At 39.2% G+C, this 16260-nt stretch overlaps 1 protein-coding gene across 1 annotated transcript in view; it reads right to left on the bottom strand.

The window, feature by feature from the left end:
• Nucleotides 1–263: 263 nt before the first annotated feature.
• LOC127430058 (mitogen-activated protein kinase kinase kinase kinase 5-like) overlaps nt 264–16260 on the bottom strand; it is a 42762-nt gene continuing 26765 nt past the window's right edge. The window contains exons 19-32 of the mRNA XM_051679499.1: nt 15870–16032; nt 15575–15672; nt 13732–13773; nt 13571–13649; nt 13415–13491; nt 13066–13126; nt 12878–12980; nt 9673–9731; nt 9477–9580; nt 5843–6020; nt 5687–5755; nt 2851–2943; nt 2631–2757; nt 264–2545 (exon numbers count right to left, since the gene is read on the bottom strand). Of these exons, the coding sequence (XP_051535459.1) occupies nt 2452–2545; nt 2631–2757; nt 2851–2943; nt 5687–5755; nt 5843–6020; nt 9477–9580; nt 9673–9731; nt 12878–12980; nt 13066–13126; nt 13415–13491; nt 13571–13649; nt 13732–13773; nt 15575–15672; nt 15870–16032 (1347 nt within the window). The 3' untranslated portion in view covers nt 264–2451. The remainder of the gene's footprint in view (nt 2546–2630; nt 2758–2850; nt 2944–5686; nt 5756–5842; nt 6021–9476; nt 9581–9672; nt 9732–12877; nt 12981–13065; nt 13127–13414; nt 13492–13570; nt 13650–13731; nt 13774–15574; nt 15673–15869; nt 16033–16260) is intronic.

The raw sequence follows: 16260 nt of genomic DNA, 5'->3' as shown, positions 1-16260 counted from the left end.
ATTGGATCAAACACTGTGTCGATGGAAATAATTATATTTTTTATAATGTAATTTTTAATAGATGTGGTGGACTCAAGTTTTGCTCTCTTGTGACTTTAAATGCAGTAAACTCCCTATTAAACTATCACATTTTCATAAACAAGCTCTAGAGGCATGGAGAATACTCTACAAACACAATTTCTCCCCCCACACATGTATTATTAGGAATAATCAACATGTATTACTCAAACACAAGACTAGTGTGACAAAGGCATCATTTTTGTTGTTGATTTATTAAAAAATACTAGTATAACCAGACTCACTGTGGGTGCCAGTTCCCCTCTGACTAAACAACATGAATATAATGACAATATTAGATATTTATGTGCAGTGCAAGTCATGGTTTAAAATGAATAACTGCAGAAGTTCACATAGATGCATTGTACTTTGTTAGTTGGCTGATGAAGACTTTTGTTAGCAATTAAATGATAGTCTATGCATTTTATGTACTATAAATCATACTGTAAATTTCAGAACTCAAAACTTCCTCCCCAGTCTAAAAAGAGCCTTTATAGTTCCCACCTATTTGAAACGTCTCGTTTTGAAAACTGAGGTCACGAGACATTGCTCAGTTGTATTTACTAGCTGGACATCTTTAACCGTTTGGATGCATTTCTGGCGATCTGCGCCACTTATGTTTGTGCGTTATGTTTGACCGTGCTTTGGATTGTATATGTGCGAATATCAGCGTGGACTTCTTGTGAACCAGTCGTAATGCGATTCAGCATTGCAAAGGAACTGTTATTGAAGAATGGGGCTGTTAAAAACACTTGGACTTGACTGCAATGGGATGCGACGTGCGTTATATGTAAACCTTGAAATGGAGTTTTATAATGTTGTGGAGCGCTTGTTTATTCTCTTCCAATTGAGTTTCAAATATGGCTGAATTTGAGGGGCCAATCAGAACAGTGGGCGTTTACATTGAAGTTTAATGGAGACACTGAGACCAAAACCGAGAGGGCCAGAGACTGGATGGAAAATTATCATTTATTATTAAACTATGACAGTTTTTGTGCAAAAAACTGTACTGATATTATCAGTGGACCTCAGGGAAGATAACAAAATTATTTAAAAATTGCATTTCATGACCCCTTTAATATAACAGTGATAATGCACCTCAAAAGGAATATTTAAGAGTTGTTAGCTGTATTTCTCCAAAATTACTCCACCTCGTTAAAGCAAAACGTACATGTATATATAATTATGCAGCTGGACTACTTCCATGTCTTACTATTGGAGGCACTGATATTATGGATAGAAAATGTAAAAACTCTCACATTAGGAAAATAAATAAAACTAAAGGTATAAGTTACTTTCCTCAACAGTTGTGAAGTGGAAGCAGGATTTTCCTTCGCTCTTTACTGACAGTTTGTGGTCAGATATCTATACATTTGTAATTCCTAACAAAGTTAAAGAGATCCACACCGATATTATCCCTGCAATGCCTACATTCAGCAGATGTATTTGAGACATTTTTGATTTAGATTGTTTGTAAATCGGATCTTTTTAAGATGTATAGCAGATATTAATTAGAGTGCGATGCTTTCCAGGTGAAAAGATCTAAATCAGACATCTCGGAGATGTTCGTGTGCTATCTGGGTCTAAATAACATTTGCTAAACATCTTAAAAAGATCAGATTTGTAGGGGCTGGGTATCTCAGCGAGTATTGATGCTGACTATCACACCTGGAGTCGCGAGTTTGAATCCAGGGCGTGCTGAGTGACTCCAGCCAGGTCTCCTAAGCAACCAAATTGGCCCGGTTGCTAGGGAGGGTAGAGTCACATGGGGTAACCTCCTCGTGGTCGCTATAATGTGGTTCTCACTCTCGGTGGGACGCGTGGTGAGTTGTGTGTGGATGCTGCGGAGAATAGCGTGAAGCCTCCACATGCGCTACATCTCCGCGGTAACGCGCTCAACAAGCCATGTGATAAGATGTGCGGATTGACGATCTCAGTCGTGGAGGCAGCTGAGATTTGTCCTCCGCCACCACGAGGACTTAAGAGTGCATTGGAATTTGGGCATTCCAAATTGGGGAGAAAAGGGGAGAAAAAAAAAAAGATCAGATTTGCAAACATTCTAAATCATAAACATCTGCTGAATGTCTTATTGACATCTGAGAGGAAACGTCTTCCAGATAAGCAAACTATCTAAAAATACATCTTCCACAAATAGACGTCTGGGTGATGTAAGTGTGCTATCAGGGATACCAGAGCTTCACGTAATGGTTCAAGAATGGACTGTTCACTGAGAAATCACACAAACACAGACACAGAAGAAACAGAAGTGTTGTTTGTTTTTACATTCAGATGGACATCTTTACTAACACCAGGAGGAGTTTAACATACAGTAAATTAAGGAACATTTAATGGAGTTTTCCGGAGTGACCACACTTTGTATAACAGCACACACACTCAGGAAACAGGGGCGGAGTCAACCGTCTCCAGGATGTAGAGATTACAGAGTCCTGATTGGTCATCACACGCTCGTTTCTCCAAGACAACAGTTCTGTTGACGGGATGTTATCAGGATTGTGCATTGTGTGTATTTGTGTGTATCTATAAGGGGTGTGTGTGTGTGTGTGTGTGTGTACCTGTCGGATCCAACCAGGCGGAAGGTTTTTTTGGGGTCTGTGATTTCCTGCAGTATCTCCAAGAAGCCCTGACCTCTCCTCTGCCAACCGTGTTTCCAGACCGCTATCAACGTGTCGTCATAATACACTATACACAAACATGAAGATGCAGTTTGTGGATGATGAATGGAGAGATTTCCTTTATCAAATTGATGAGACACACAGTAATGCGCTTTCTTACCCACAGCGTCGATGTCTAATTTAAAGCTGACGTCAGTCTGTAGGTGTCTGTGGTTTTTTGTTGACCCCTCCAAATTGACAGTGTGTACAGAGTCTGTGATGACCAAGAGAAAAACAGTTTCACCACAAAACCTCATCATCATCACAGCGCCATGACAACAACAGAATAATCCGGTAACATTTGAGTTGATGATGACAAAAGAACACAGGTGTGAGTATGTTTTTGTGTGTGTGTGAATGGAATATTCCACACAGACGCTTTGAGATCCCCTCTCATAAAACAGATGCTACAGATGAACGGTGAAAGTCTTTCTGTTGAAGGAATATTCCAGGTTATTTTCAGCTCAAACTCTACACACCGCATAGGCGTCAGATACCAGATGATAATTTCGACTCATCCCTCAGTTTGTAAACAACAAGTGGAAAATGTACTTGCATGTAAATTCACTTAAAGTGGAAGTCTATGGGGCAAGTGTAGTAAGCACTATCATGAATTCTTCAGTATAAATGTGTGTTGTTATTTAAGCTGTAATGTTGCAGAAAAGTTTGAGTAGTATGTCAGTATGCTTTTCTGAACATTGCTTGTGATTTACATATATAGTTCCTTCCTGGTATCCTTGTGCAGATATCAAGTGAAAGTGACCGGCTTGACTTTTTTAGCGGGTCAAGACATGACGTTGGATATAATTTTATATAAATAAAGTTGGTTAGAGATTTTATCACATTATTCTCATGTGAACAAGTGTAATATTTAAGTGTTATGACTATACTTTCAAAACAGAGTAATAGTTGCATATTTTAAATGTTTATTCACAATGCTTCACACTTGCCCCACAGACTTCCACTGTAAGTGTATTTACTGGAAACTGCAAAAAAATCACTTTTTTCTCTCTTTATGCATTCTCTCATCTTGTTTGTCAGTTGGCATGAGCGTATATCACCTCATTGTCTTGGCAATGTGCACTCATGCCATTCGGGTGTTTTGTTGTCTTGTGAGAGCACGTGGCTTTGTTATTGTTTCTGTGTCGCCGCGTGTCTCTCTGTCTTACATCATACCTCGCCTCCTTGTTTGCCCATTATTAGTTTATATAATATATATGCATGAGTCGCATAGTGCAGAATTTGGTTGCAAATGTAAGTGAATTCCTCTCATTGTAGTGGAGGTTGCGCATAGAGTAAAAGATTTGATCTTGGGATTTAAAGGGGCCATGTCATGAGGAATCAAATTTTCCTTGATATTTTGACATATAAGACCCAAATGCGATAAAAGCATACATTGAAACCAAACTTCAAAAACGCCTCATTCTCAACTTCCGCGAATTACCTACGTCACTTGGGGTACATTAATTTATGACCGCCTCTATAGCTCAAAAACATTAACGTCTACTTAAAATCATCACATTCTTGGCCCCGCCCACTGATTCTTCAGTTCATACTCGGAGAGAGAGAGACAGAAGGACATAGCCCTACTGTGGCCTCACTATTCTTTAATATCAAAGGGGACCCTTCTAGACTGTTTTAAATAATTTTTGTATTTAAACATGCACAGATAGACATCTTCGATTGCTTGATACACATCTCAGGCCGCTTTTAAAAGACTTTGAAGAGGAGAATCTATTCTCTGTCATTCAGCTGCTGCCTTGTTTTGAGCATAAATGCGTCACGGATGCGTTCTTTTGGCCATCTGCACTATTTTTAATTGTTGGTGTAAAAGCAAGCACTTGGTGGACGTCTTTAACCATTTAGATGCGTTTCCGGTGATGTGCATTTCAGTGCAGGATGATACTGTAAACTGGATATGTCTTCAACGTATTTCAGCTCATATCAAAGTGGATGGCTTGTGAACCAGTCATAAAACGATTCAAGCTTTGCAAAGGAACTGTTATTGAAGGATGTGGCAGTTAAAAACACTTGGACCCGGGGGTCTGGGTATCTCAGTGAGTATTGACGCTGACTATCACACCTGAAGTCGTGAGTTCGAATCCAGGGCGTGCTGAGTGACTCCAGCCAGGTCTCCTAAGCAACCAAATTGGCCCGGTTGCTAGGGAGGGTAGAGTCACGTGGGGTAACCATCTCGTGGTTGCGATTAGTGGTTCTCGCTCTCAATGGGGCGTGTGGTAAGTTGTGTGTGGATCGTGGAGAGTAGCATGAGCCTCCACATGCTGTGAGTCTCTGTGGTGTCATGTACAACGAGTCACGTGATAAGATGCACGGTGTAAACAGGATGTTAGCACTTTAAACTATCAAATGTTGACGTGATGTGATGCAACGGCTTGAGGCTGACTACACCTATGAATGTTTTAATGCAAAAAAAGGTTACTAACATTATCAGTGGACCTCAGGGAAGATAATAAAACTTTAAAAAAGAGCATTTAATGACCTCTAAGAATCGGGGTTGTTCAAATGAAGATCGTGATGCATTGGAAAATTGGAATTTTTACCGACCCCTAATTGACAGATGTGGTAAATTGACTTTAAATTGAAAATAACCCTTATATATTCCTTTAACCCAGTGGTTCTCAATTATTTATTTTTTGAAACTAGAAAATCTTCTGCCACACAAACACATATAGACACCAGACACATTAAGAGAGGACACACTTTGGTGCCAGGCGAAAGTACAAACAAGACTTGAGGAACAGCTTAATTAAGAAACTGCACACATTGGTTCTTGCGTGTGATGTGTTGTCACAGATATTTTGAAAGTGTGAAAGAGACTGAGATCTGAGGAGCCAATCTCTGCCCCACACTTTGAAAACCACTGCTTTAACCCTTCCTTAAAGGAAAATTTCTTTAAAATTACATATGTGTAACGGGGTGTAAACTCTGTTACTCACTGTCAATCAAAACCAGCAGTGTGTCACTGTCCAACTGATTCAGCTGAACTCTGTCAGCACTGCGACTCTCTGAGAGACACACAGAAAACAGTGTTAGGACATTCTGTTTAGATATTTAATGTGTACTGCTGATTGTGTATGTGTGTGGATCCGTACCGAGTCCGGTATCAGCGAACCAGGATGTGTTTGAGTTGAGGTCGATGTATCCGAGCTGGACGGGTTGTGTCGGGCTGGTTCCTCTGCTGACTCTGATGTTCACCTGCGGATACTCCTGGTCCGGAACCACCAGCATCTCAAACACACGCAGAGGACTCGGCAGCGGGAAATCAAATTGCTGTGAGATCACAATGATACAAGAACAGAGTAAATGAGGCCACGTCCACACTAAACTGTGTTACGTTTCAGGCTTTACGGGATGCCATTATGATGCCTGTATATTTATCAGTTCACTACCGTTTGTATTATCCATATGCTTTTCAATTTAAAATGTATTGTTAATCACCACAAAAGACCACATTATGACTTAAAGTTCATCAAGAGTGACTCTTCTAGTATGGAGGTGTCTTTGAAACAAAAAAAGCACATTGCATTAACAGTGCTTGCATTTATTGTGGATGCAATTTGATTTTATCCACATGATTGTATATTTAAGCTGTGAATATTTCAATTCAAAATATTTTGCACAAAATATCAGTATTATAAATTCTATAATATCTATAATATTCAACAGGAAATAATCATCCATTATAATTTACAGTACATTGCAAGTTTGCCTCTAAAATTTCAGGTGGTTACAATTTGGTTGGAAATTCAACCTTGTACCATGTCAGCACTTTAAACTATCAGACGTTGACGTGATGCGATGCAACGGCTTGAGGCTGACTACACCTTACGAGTTGACACAAACTTTCTAAACAGTTTATTTGTGTAGTTGGTAGTAGTAGCGCCAGCGTGTGCAGCGCTAAAATGGAACAGGAGATCTGGTTACTGTTGGCGCAATGCAACATGCCGCAACGGATGCTTTCATGGTAGACAGCATAATTTATTTTTGTTTTTTTGGGGGACATTTTTCCCCATTTTCTCCCAATTTGGAATGCCCAATTCCCAATGAGCTCTAAGTCCTTGTGGTCGCATAATGATTTGCCTCAGTCCGGGTGGTGGAAGACGAATCTCATTTGCATCTTATCAGATGTGCGTTGGTGGAGGCTTCATGCCATCCACCGCGGCAACCAAGCTCAACTCACCACGTGTCCCACCAAGAACGAACCACATTATAGCGACCACGAGGAGGTTACACCATGTGACTCTACCCTCCCTAGCAACCGGGCCAATTTGGTTGCTTAGAAGACCTGGCTGGAGTCACTCAGCACACCCTGGCACTTGAACTAGCAAACTAGCGAACTCCAGGGGTGATAGCCAGCGTATTTTACCACTGAGCTACCCTGGTAGACAGCATCATTAATTAATATTGCCTCTCGCATCCGGTGTAGACAGGGTGTGAGTGTTAACAGTTGTGCTTGAGATGAACAGTTTAATATATTCAGATGCTATGTATTGGATGTGTGTTACGTGTAACCACTGAAATGTAGTTTTATAATGTTGTGGAGCTTGTTCATTTTCTTCCGATTGAGTTTCAAAAATGGCTGAATTTGAGGGGCTGCATGATGTTAGCCAATCAGAACAGTGGGCATATGTATGAAGTTTTAACGAGGCGCTTATGCCAAAACCTAGCGCTTCAGACAGAGGGCCAGAGACAGGGTCATATATTACTAAATTATGAATGTTTTAATGCAAAAAATTCAACCTTGTACATTCTCGCATTGCAGGAAAACCAACAGTGTGCAGATGCACAATCTTCATACAAGGTTGAATTTCCAACCGAATTTTAACCACTGAAATTTTAGAGATGAATTTGCAAAGCGAAATATAATAGACCAAATATTACCTGTTTTTTTAATTGAAATATTCACAGCTTAAATATACAACCGTATGAAAATGCATCACCAAAAAATGTAATCACTGTTAATGCAATGCGTTTATTTTTCAATTAGTGCAATTCAGTGTGTTTTTTTTCCTGTTTCAAAGACATTTGTCATCAATAAACTTCCATATTCCAGAAGCAATGATTAATACACACGTAGAGACACAAACACACAACACCATCAAGGTAACAAGTGTGACACAAAAATAATCCAATAAACATTAAATAAACGACATCAAATAAGTTGTATGACATAGAACACACCAATGTACATAACTGATATAAAAAATAGGACTAAACATAACTATTTCCATAAAATATTTCCAACGCAGGATTTATGGGAACGCCAGATTATAGTTTTAATAATAGTTAACCATAAAATCAAAAAAAAAATTTAGTTTCAATTATACGGTAAAATTAGACTTTTTACATCTAAAAAAACACAATTTTTAGAATATTTTACTGTTAAATCACATGTATTGCCTTGATAAATATATGATCATTTTTACCATATGTTATGGTAACTACCCATTAACCAATTCATGTTTTTTTCCTGTAGCATTTGTACATTCTTTTACCAATAAAATTATGGACATTTTTTACAGTGTAGTGTGGACGTGGCCTTAGATTCTACGAGACGCTGACTGTTATTAATTCTGTCTCAAAAATCTGTGAGAAATGTCATAATATAGACACACTGACATGTTCTCATGCGGACTTCAAATGGAGTCGAGCACACGAGTGACCGGGTGAAGTCATATTTATCAGTGGGAAACTCAGAATTCTAGATTATTCCTGAGTTGTGACGTAGGAAGGAACGTGTCGAGATGAAAGATGATGGCAAATGATTTAGCAAAATTTTCTGTGCTTTATATTATGTGCTAATAAATAACATTAATTTGTTATATATAAAATCATATAGTAAACTAATATAAAGCTAATGACTCGATTTGATTTATGCAAGATATCATGCATTAATAAATCATATATAGGTCATGTAAAAGTGATGCAGGTGTATTCACTTATGCTTGTTTACTGGCATAACAGAAATGTCTTTAGAAATGTATTTCTTGTAGTTTAGCTTCTTCCGACTTGAATGTGTGACGTCATAATAACGAATGCCCGACTCATATCGACGTATCCAACATCGAAGCATTTAAACATCATGGTAGTATTTGTTGTAATGCTCATTTAAAGCTGCAGTATGTAACGTTTTCGGTGTTAAAATACTTTCTTCTATCACAGCTTAATAGGCAGAAATAACTATTAGTAAGCCATTTAGAGGTTTATTTTCTTAAAAGCTGTAAACACTGTGTCTCTGTGGTGCTATAAAAATCGCTCTGTTTATTTTGACCAACCCGCTTAGACCCGCCCCAACAGCATCATTCAACCAATGGCATGAGATGGGGGGCGGGGCTATCTCTTTGTTTGATCAACTGCAGACAGGGGGTGTATCCAGAAAGCTGTTTAGAAAAAGTTTCTTTTTGAAATTCTGTTTGGTGGCGCAGAAATTACACACTTCAGCTGTAAAACCCCAAAACAATGTATGAGAGTATTCAGAGAATAATGAGACATGCACAAAGAACTTAAAGTTAAACACTGAGATGCATTACATCTCAATGCAATGAGGCCTTCGAGGGAAACGTGATTAATTGTGAGGCTTCATTTTCTTCATACTAAATATATTATTTCTTATTTCTTATTTTTCTTGAGATTTTGCGACATTCGAGACATTTGAGGCCACATTGACTGCACTGTCTTTTTGACCAGTTCAATTAAAGATTTCCCCGCCGTTGAAGAGTCACTCACCTTGATGAGCATGAACTTGTGCATGGGTTCATACCACTGCAACAGAACAACACTGCACTCCAGCGCACAACACAGGAACACACACCCAGTCTGAGTGTTCTGAGCTGCACACACACACATACAGAGTGAAGTATTAAAATGCTTTATTCATGTAAAGCACTTGTTGTATTTGACTCAAACTGTGATGTGATCTCACCCACTGAACATGTTCTGCAGCCTTTTGTATCTGGAATCTTTGTGCTGATTGCAAACTTCCTGTTACGAGACAATGAGAAAGCTGTGAGATTAAATTGAGTGTGTGTGTGTGTGTGTGTGTGTGAGTAAAGGTTTGACTTTTTTTTGAAAAGGCCAAAGTTTTGAACATGTCCTCACTAATGTAGTTAAACATGACTCATAAAGACAGTTCAGGCAGTCGTCATTACTTGAATGTCTCATTAATGGGCCGGATCATGTTTTGCTTTAATGTCAACAGGTCGCAAATATAGTTTTTATCGCAAAAATAGTTTACACTTTAAAGGTTAAAGTCCTCGTATACAAGGGGGGTCTGTGTAGCTCAGCGAGTATTGACGCTGACTATCACACCTGGAGTCACGAGTTTGAATCCAAGGTGTGCTGAGTGACTCCAGTCAGGTCTCCTAAGCAACCAAATTGGCCCAGTTGCTAGGGAGGGTAGAGTCACATGGGGTAACCTCCCTGTGGTCGCTATAATGTGGTTCTCGCTCTCATTGGGGCGTGTGATGTGTTGTGCGTGGATGCCGCGGAGAATAGCGTGAAGCCTCCACACACGCTATGTCTCCACGGTAACGTGCTCAATGAGCCACGTGAATAAAAGTCCCCGTATACATAAGTCAGACATATGGAGTATCATTTGAAAGCTTAGAATCCATCACTTCTGCAATTATATTACCTGTACCATAAAATAACAAAATAAAGCCTAAAAACATTTGCGTCGCAGAAAAGCGCCCCCTAGAGGTTATGGTGTAGAAATATTTATATGAAAATAAAAGTCCTTCACCTAGCACCTAAATGGACAAATCATATATCAAATGAAAGCTCTCATGGAATTCTCATGAATGTGACTGTATAGTTTATTTTGTTGCTGTAATACCACAGTTCAAAAAATTTTCAAAAGAATCACAAAGTGAAATAAGATTTCTGTATGTCATCAAATACAAACATCTCTTTTATGCAGCGATCATTACTGCTGATCATATCTGCTCTTACCTTAGGCTGTTTTCTAAACAATGAGCCATTGTTTACTTGTCTGTGAGCTTGCTTGTGCTGAATAATCCAATGTTATATCTTAGATGTCCAGAATAAAATATGCGATCCAGCAGGAAAAGCATGCAAAACTAATAATTATAAAAATATATTTTTGACTATTGATGATAATATATGACAACATTATATATCTTCGCAAAAGGGAGAATCTCAGCTGTATAATGACACTTAGATTGAGCTTCTAGTCCACTCAGAGGCCGGGATATTCAATGAAACACAGAGGATGGTGCATGAACTGAAAATTAGACTGAATGTCTATGGACGAGCACATCTGTGAGAGCTGAGATGTGTTTGAGCGCCACCTACATTTCAGATCTGTATATTGTGATGGAAGGTGGTAGAGGAATAATTATTTTTTTCTAGTACTTGCTGCCATCTAGTGGAATGAAATAAGACTTTTCAAAATGAGGTAGAGTGAACAGAACCAGAATTACATGTTTACAAAGTTAGGACAACAATTGCAATTGTTTGCAATTAGTCCACTGTATGTGTTAAAGCTCAAGATAATTAATGGAGTTCTCAATTTTTTCATTAAGTATCAACTTTGTCCCAGATGTTTCTCCAACAATTCCTATAATAGATACAGTGTAGGCAGTAGCTGACCTACACTAAAGGCGGTCGCACACCGGACGAGAAGCACCACACCGAGTCGCGTCACGGGTAAGACAGGATGCGACGATGCGGTGCAGGTGGCAGTCCAAAGTTGTGTATCTAATCATCATGCACACAAAAGTAACGAAGGTTTTTGTAATTCTTCAAGAATGAAAAACTGACGTTGATGAGTTTGCAGGTTAGTGTATGAAGCTGGATTAACTACGCAAACTGAAGGAAACGGAGAAGTTTATTATGCAATTTCTCTGTATGAAGAGGTTTCATTCAAGCTGTCAAACCACAAAAAGACATACTTGTAACTGAAAATACATTGTGTAGGCTATATGAAAGATACATTAACACAATCTCGGCATTCCAAACGGGATAAGTCACCCTCCGAAGGGCCCTTTGAACGGAGGTCATGCTGTAAGATCGCTTCAAACTGAATTTCCAATAAAAATTACTTAAAAAGTGAGTTCTGAATGACCCTTATTGTTGAGCCCCACACCTTTTAGCTTTTCAAAGCTCTCACAGTGGATGGTAAAGACTTTGAAGGGAATAGGGCATAGGGAAGATAATTTCTGAATGTAACATACCCAATATCCTGTATCCAGTGATGGCTAGAGTAAATAATCACTGTCCTTTGATAATGATTTGGGTCAAATTTAATGGAAAACTTTGCATGTTTTGAGTAGCCACCGGTGTCGTAGCTGGGCGCCGCAGACAGACGCCGAGTGGTGGCTGTGTGTATGTACCTTCATAGAAAACAATTGTTTCGAATTTTAGAACGCATCTGGTGAGTGACCCCCTTAAGAGTATACAGCTACAAAATGCATGTGGAAGAATTTGATGAGAGTTCATACTGAGATCTCTGACTTTTTGTTTGCAGACTTTGATCTCGTGGCAAATCTGAGTACAGTTTGAGACACTGTTTTTTTTTTTTTATCCCCTTTTCTCCCAATTTGGAATGACCAATTCCCACTACTTAGTAGGTCCTCGTGGTGGCGCGATTACTCGCCTCAATCCGAGTGGCGGAGGACAAGTCTCAGTTGCCTCCGCTTCTGAATCGTCAATCCGTGCATCTTATCACGTGACTCGTCGTGCATGACACCGTGGAGACTCACGGCATGTGGAGACTCATGCTACTCTCCACGATCCACGCACAACTTACCACACGCCCCATTGAGAGCGAGAACCACTAATCTCTAAACCACATGTGACTCTACCCTCCCTAGCAACCGGGCCAGTTTGGTTACTTTGGAGACCTGGCTGGAGTCACTCAGCACGCCCTGGATTCAAACTCACGACTCCAGGGGTGATAGTCAGCATCAATACTCGCTGAGATACCCAGACCCCAGTTTGAGACACTGTTGAGATCTCTCGTGAAACTCTACTAAGGAGAAACATCTGAGATGCAGGAACCATCAGCAAAAGTCTCAATTTCTGTCTAGTAAAAATAATTGAGGCATTAAAGAGACCGTTTGTCATATGTATTTTTGTGTATATGTGTGACAAAAGGAGGTAGTTACCGTGGCAACAGTCTGTGTGTTGGCAAGGCAACTATCCGGTGCTCTCTGCGCGTCTGTTCATACAGTTCCTTCAGAGAGTGAGAGTGAAGCTGAGAAGACTTCCCTGTTACACACACACACACATTATTCAGTTTCATGATAAACTATTTCTTATTTCAAACATCTTTCTGACTGTGAGTGAATCTCACCTGACACAGACATTAAAATGTTTCCAATGGTGTACAGCCACACACACTTGCCTGGAAAGAGCTGAAGAGGAATTGTAATTTTAATTTGATATTTTTAGAGAAATTAGTGCTTGATAATTGAACGTGCTACATGCATATTAATTTCTGAAGAATTTGTAACATGCGGTTTAAGTTTAAATTTCAGGGGTTTTTGAGACATTGTTTGCAACAGTTTCAGGACAATACTCCAACAACATTATTTGACATTCCTAAAACATTACAACACAATGTGAATTTAATCTTATGTGTTCTTTGCTGTCCAGCAAACGAGTCCTGCGCACTGTCTGAACAATCTGTAGTTTTCTCTCACCAGCTCCATGGTGGTCTCAGAGCTGTTCAGGTTTAGTGTGAAGATTCCCTCATCTGCGCCAAAGATCAGGTGTTGTTCTGAACACAAACACAAGAGAATCATCACGGATGTTTTCCACGAGCAGATGTCAGGTCAGCCGTGCGGCCGGGTGTTTACCTTTAGTGACGGTGTGTTCCCACGGGGTGGAGCAGTTCACCTTCAGTGGACAGCCATGAAAAACCTTCCTGAACACAATCTGTCAGAAACACGTTATTCACCATTATTTCATTGTCTTGGGAAGAATTAGAGCAAAAGGAAGTGAGTTCAGAATACCATACCGGTGGCTTCTTGATCACTGGACTGACACACTCCACTGGATCCTGAACAAACAAACAAACATATGTGATATTAGTGTGTGTGTTACACGCAAACATCTGATGTTTCTGCCTGTCTACTGTAGATTAGACCACAGATTATTGGTTACAGTCATATTTGAGTCAGAAAAGACAAAAACTTCTGTTTCAGAATCACGTCTAACAGCTGAAAGACTCCAGAAAATTTGGAAGCTATTTATCAAGCTTTTACATCCTGACAGCAGTCAAACAGAGACTTCGAGACAGAATTGAGCTGTTCAGGTTGTAGTCCAAAAACCCAGAAGAAAATTAGCATTTCTGAGCCTTTAGATGGTTCACCGGTTAACCAATTAACCGGCATTAACAATTTGTTCAACTAATACTATCGGTTAAAAATCAACCAAGAGGTTAATTAACCCTTATTTTGTGTTCTGGTCATTTTGACCCAGATGTCTTTTCTTTCTTACAGGTTTTTTTTTTTTTTTTTTTACTTAATCCAGTTGAAATAAAATTCCTTGACTGTTCATATATGGTATCTGAAAACACACAAAACAAATATGGACCATTTTCTTTATATTTTTTTGGGTTTTATTTCATTTTGCTACACTTGTTGTGTTCCCGGTCAAAAATGACCGGCCATTGCAATTGCCTCAGGAGCATCCCAGTCAGGAGCATCCCAATCAGGAGCATTCCAGTCCTTTAGATGAACACATATGTGGATGTGTGTTTGCACACACAAAGTCTTCAGACATGTGCACATACACACACACACACACACACACACACACACGATGTATGTTGAGCGCTCTCTTGTGCATCATCTTTCCATGTACACTCTTTGAGGAATATATCAAGATATACTGATCATATTATGTTGTGTTTGGGCTCGTTTGAATCGGGATAGTCTGCTGTAAGTTATGATATGTCATTGTCTATGTTATATGTATGTTTCAGGAAGTAATAAGGAAAAACATGACAAAAAGACACTTCTGTTTATTATATTTATGTACACTAAAACTCAACTTCAATGAATCCTTCGATCAAAAAAATTTAATTTTTTAAAATTATGTTCAAAAAAGTAGTGCAAAACTTGTCATAATTACTAAAAAAGAAGTTGATAAAAAGATCTAATGCAATATCTTGTGATAATATATGCAATATGAGACATTTATAAACAATCTTAGTGGGCCGGTCATTTTTGACCGGGAATAAAAAATGTGTTAGCACAAAACGAACACAACACAAGGGTTAAAGAAACAACAGAAAGGTAATTTGATGGGTTTAATATGTAGATCAATGCTTTCAGGGGGGTTTCAGTCACCGGGCTTGCTGTCAACCAGCTGTGTACGGTATAGTACGGAGCAATATTTATAATGTTGATTCTACTAAACAAAAATGATTAATGATTAAAAGGCATTAATTTAACCGCTGGAGTCATATGGATGAGGTTTATGATGACTGTCTGTGATTTTTGGAGCTTCAAAAGAGAAATCTCCATTCACTTGCATTTTAAGGACCTTCTGAGCTGACATATTTTTCAATTTTTCTTCAAATGTGTTCTGGTGAAGAAAGAAAGTCATACACACCTGAGATATCATGAGGGTGAGTAAATAATGAGAGAATTAAAATTTTTGGGTGAACTATCCCTTTAAAATTACTTGATGATATGTGGACATTTTCTTCTACAATATACAGTAAATGTCACATTTTCATACCTCAAATGTGTATTGAAGCTGCATTGAAGTAATGCAAACAGCAAGATTCACGCTTGAGCTATGAAAGTGTGACATTCTTTTAAGATTCACTGTAAGAGTGAGGCAGGAGGCACCTGTGGGGCTTGTCTGCGTCTTCTGTCCTTTGGTGGCAGTTCAGGAGGCTGAAGTTCTGCAGGAGGATCAGTGTGAAAACTAGAGAATGATGATGGATCTGCAGTAGAACAGCAACACACACACACACACACGCACACACACACACACACACACACACACACACACACACACACACACACACACACACACACACACAGTCTGTTATGATAGTGACTGAATGTTTTCTATAGACTTCTTGGAGTTGCTATTTTATTTGTGTGTATTTTTCTGTGTTTGTGTGTGTAAGCTGCTGACCTGAATTCACACTCCGTACAGATCGTGGTCGCGGGATGGGTCGTGTGCGTGTGTGTGTGCCACTGGATGTCCTGAGTAAAGGTGATGGTCCGCTCACACTCAGAGCTTTACTATGATCCTCTTCTGCAGTCATGCTCTCCCCTGAACTACTCCGGTACTTCGGCTGCACACACACACACGTTTGTACGGTATGTCATGATAGGCCTTTTTTTATTTTTTATTATGCTTATTATAATTAATACACCCTAACTCTGCTCCTTAAAGAGACAGTTTTTATTTGTGAATTTATTGCTTTTTATGTTAAAATCCTTTCTCGTATTCCAGTTTAATGTTGAGAGTCAGTACACCTGAACATCAATAATTCATTAGTAGTTTGACTTCCTGAAATGTG

The sequence above is a fragment of the Myxocyprinus asiaticus genome, chromosome 39, assembly GCF_019703515.2.
Source record: "Myxocyprinus asiaticus isolate MX2 ecotype Aquarium Trade chromosome 39, UBuf_Myxa_2, whole genome shotgun sequence".
Classification (NCBI taxonomy): Eukaryota; Metazoa; Chordata; class Actinopteri; order Cypriniformes; family Catostomidae; genus Myxocyprinus; species Myxocyprinus asiaticus.
Note: the sequence above shows the minus strand (reverse complement) of the source record. Positions and strands in the feature narration are given on the sequence as shown.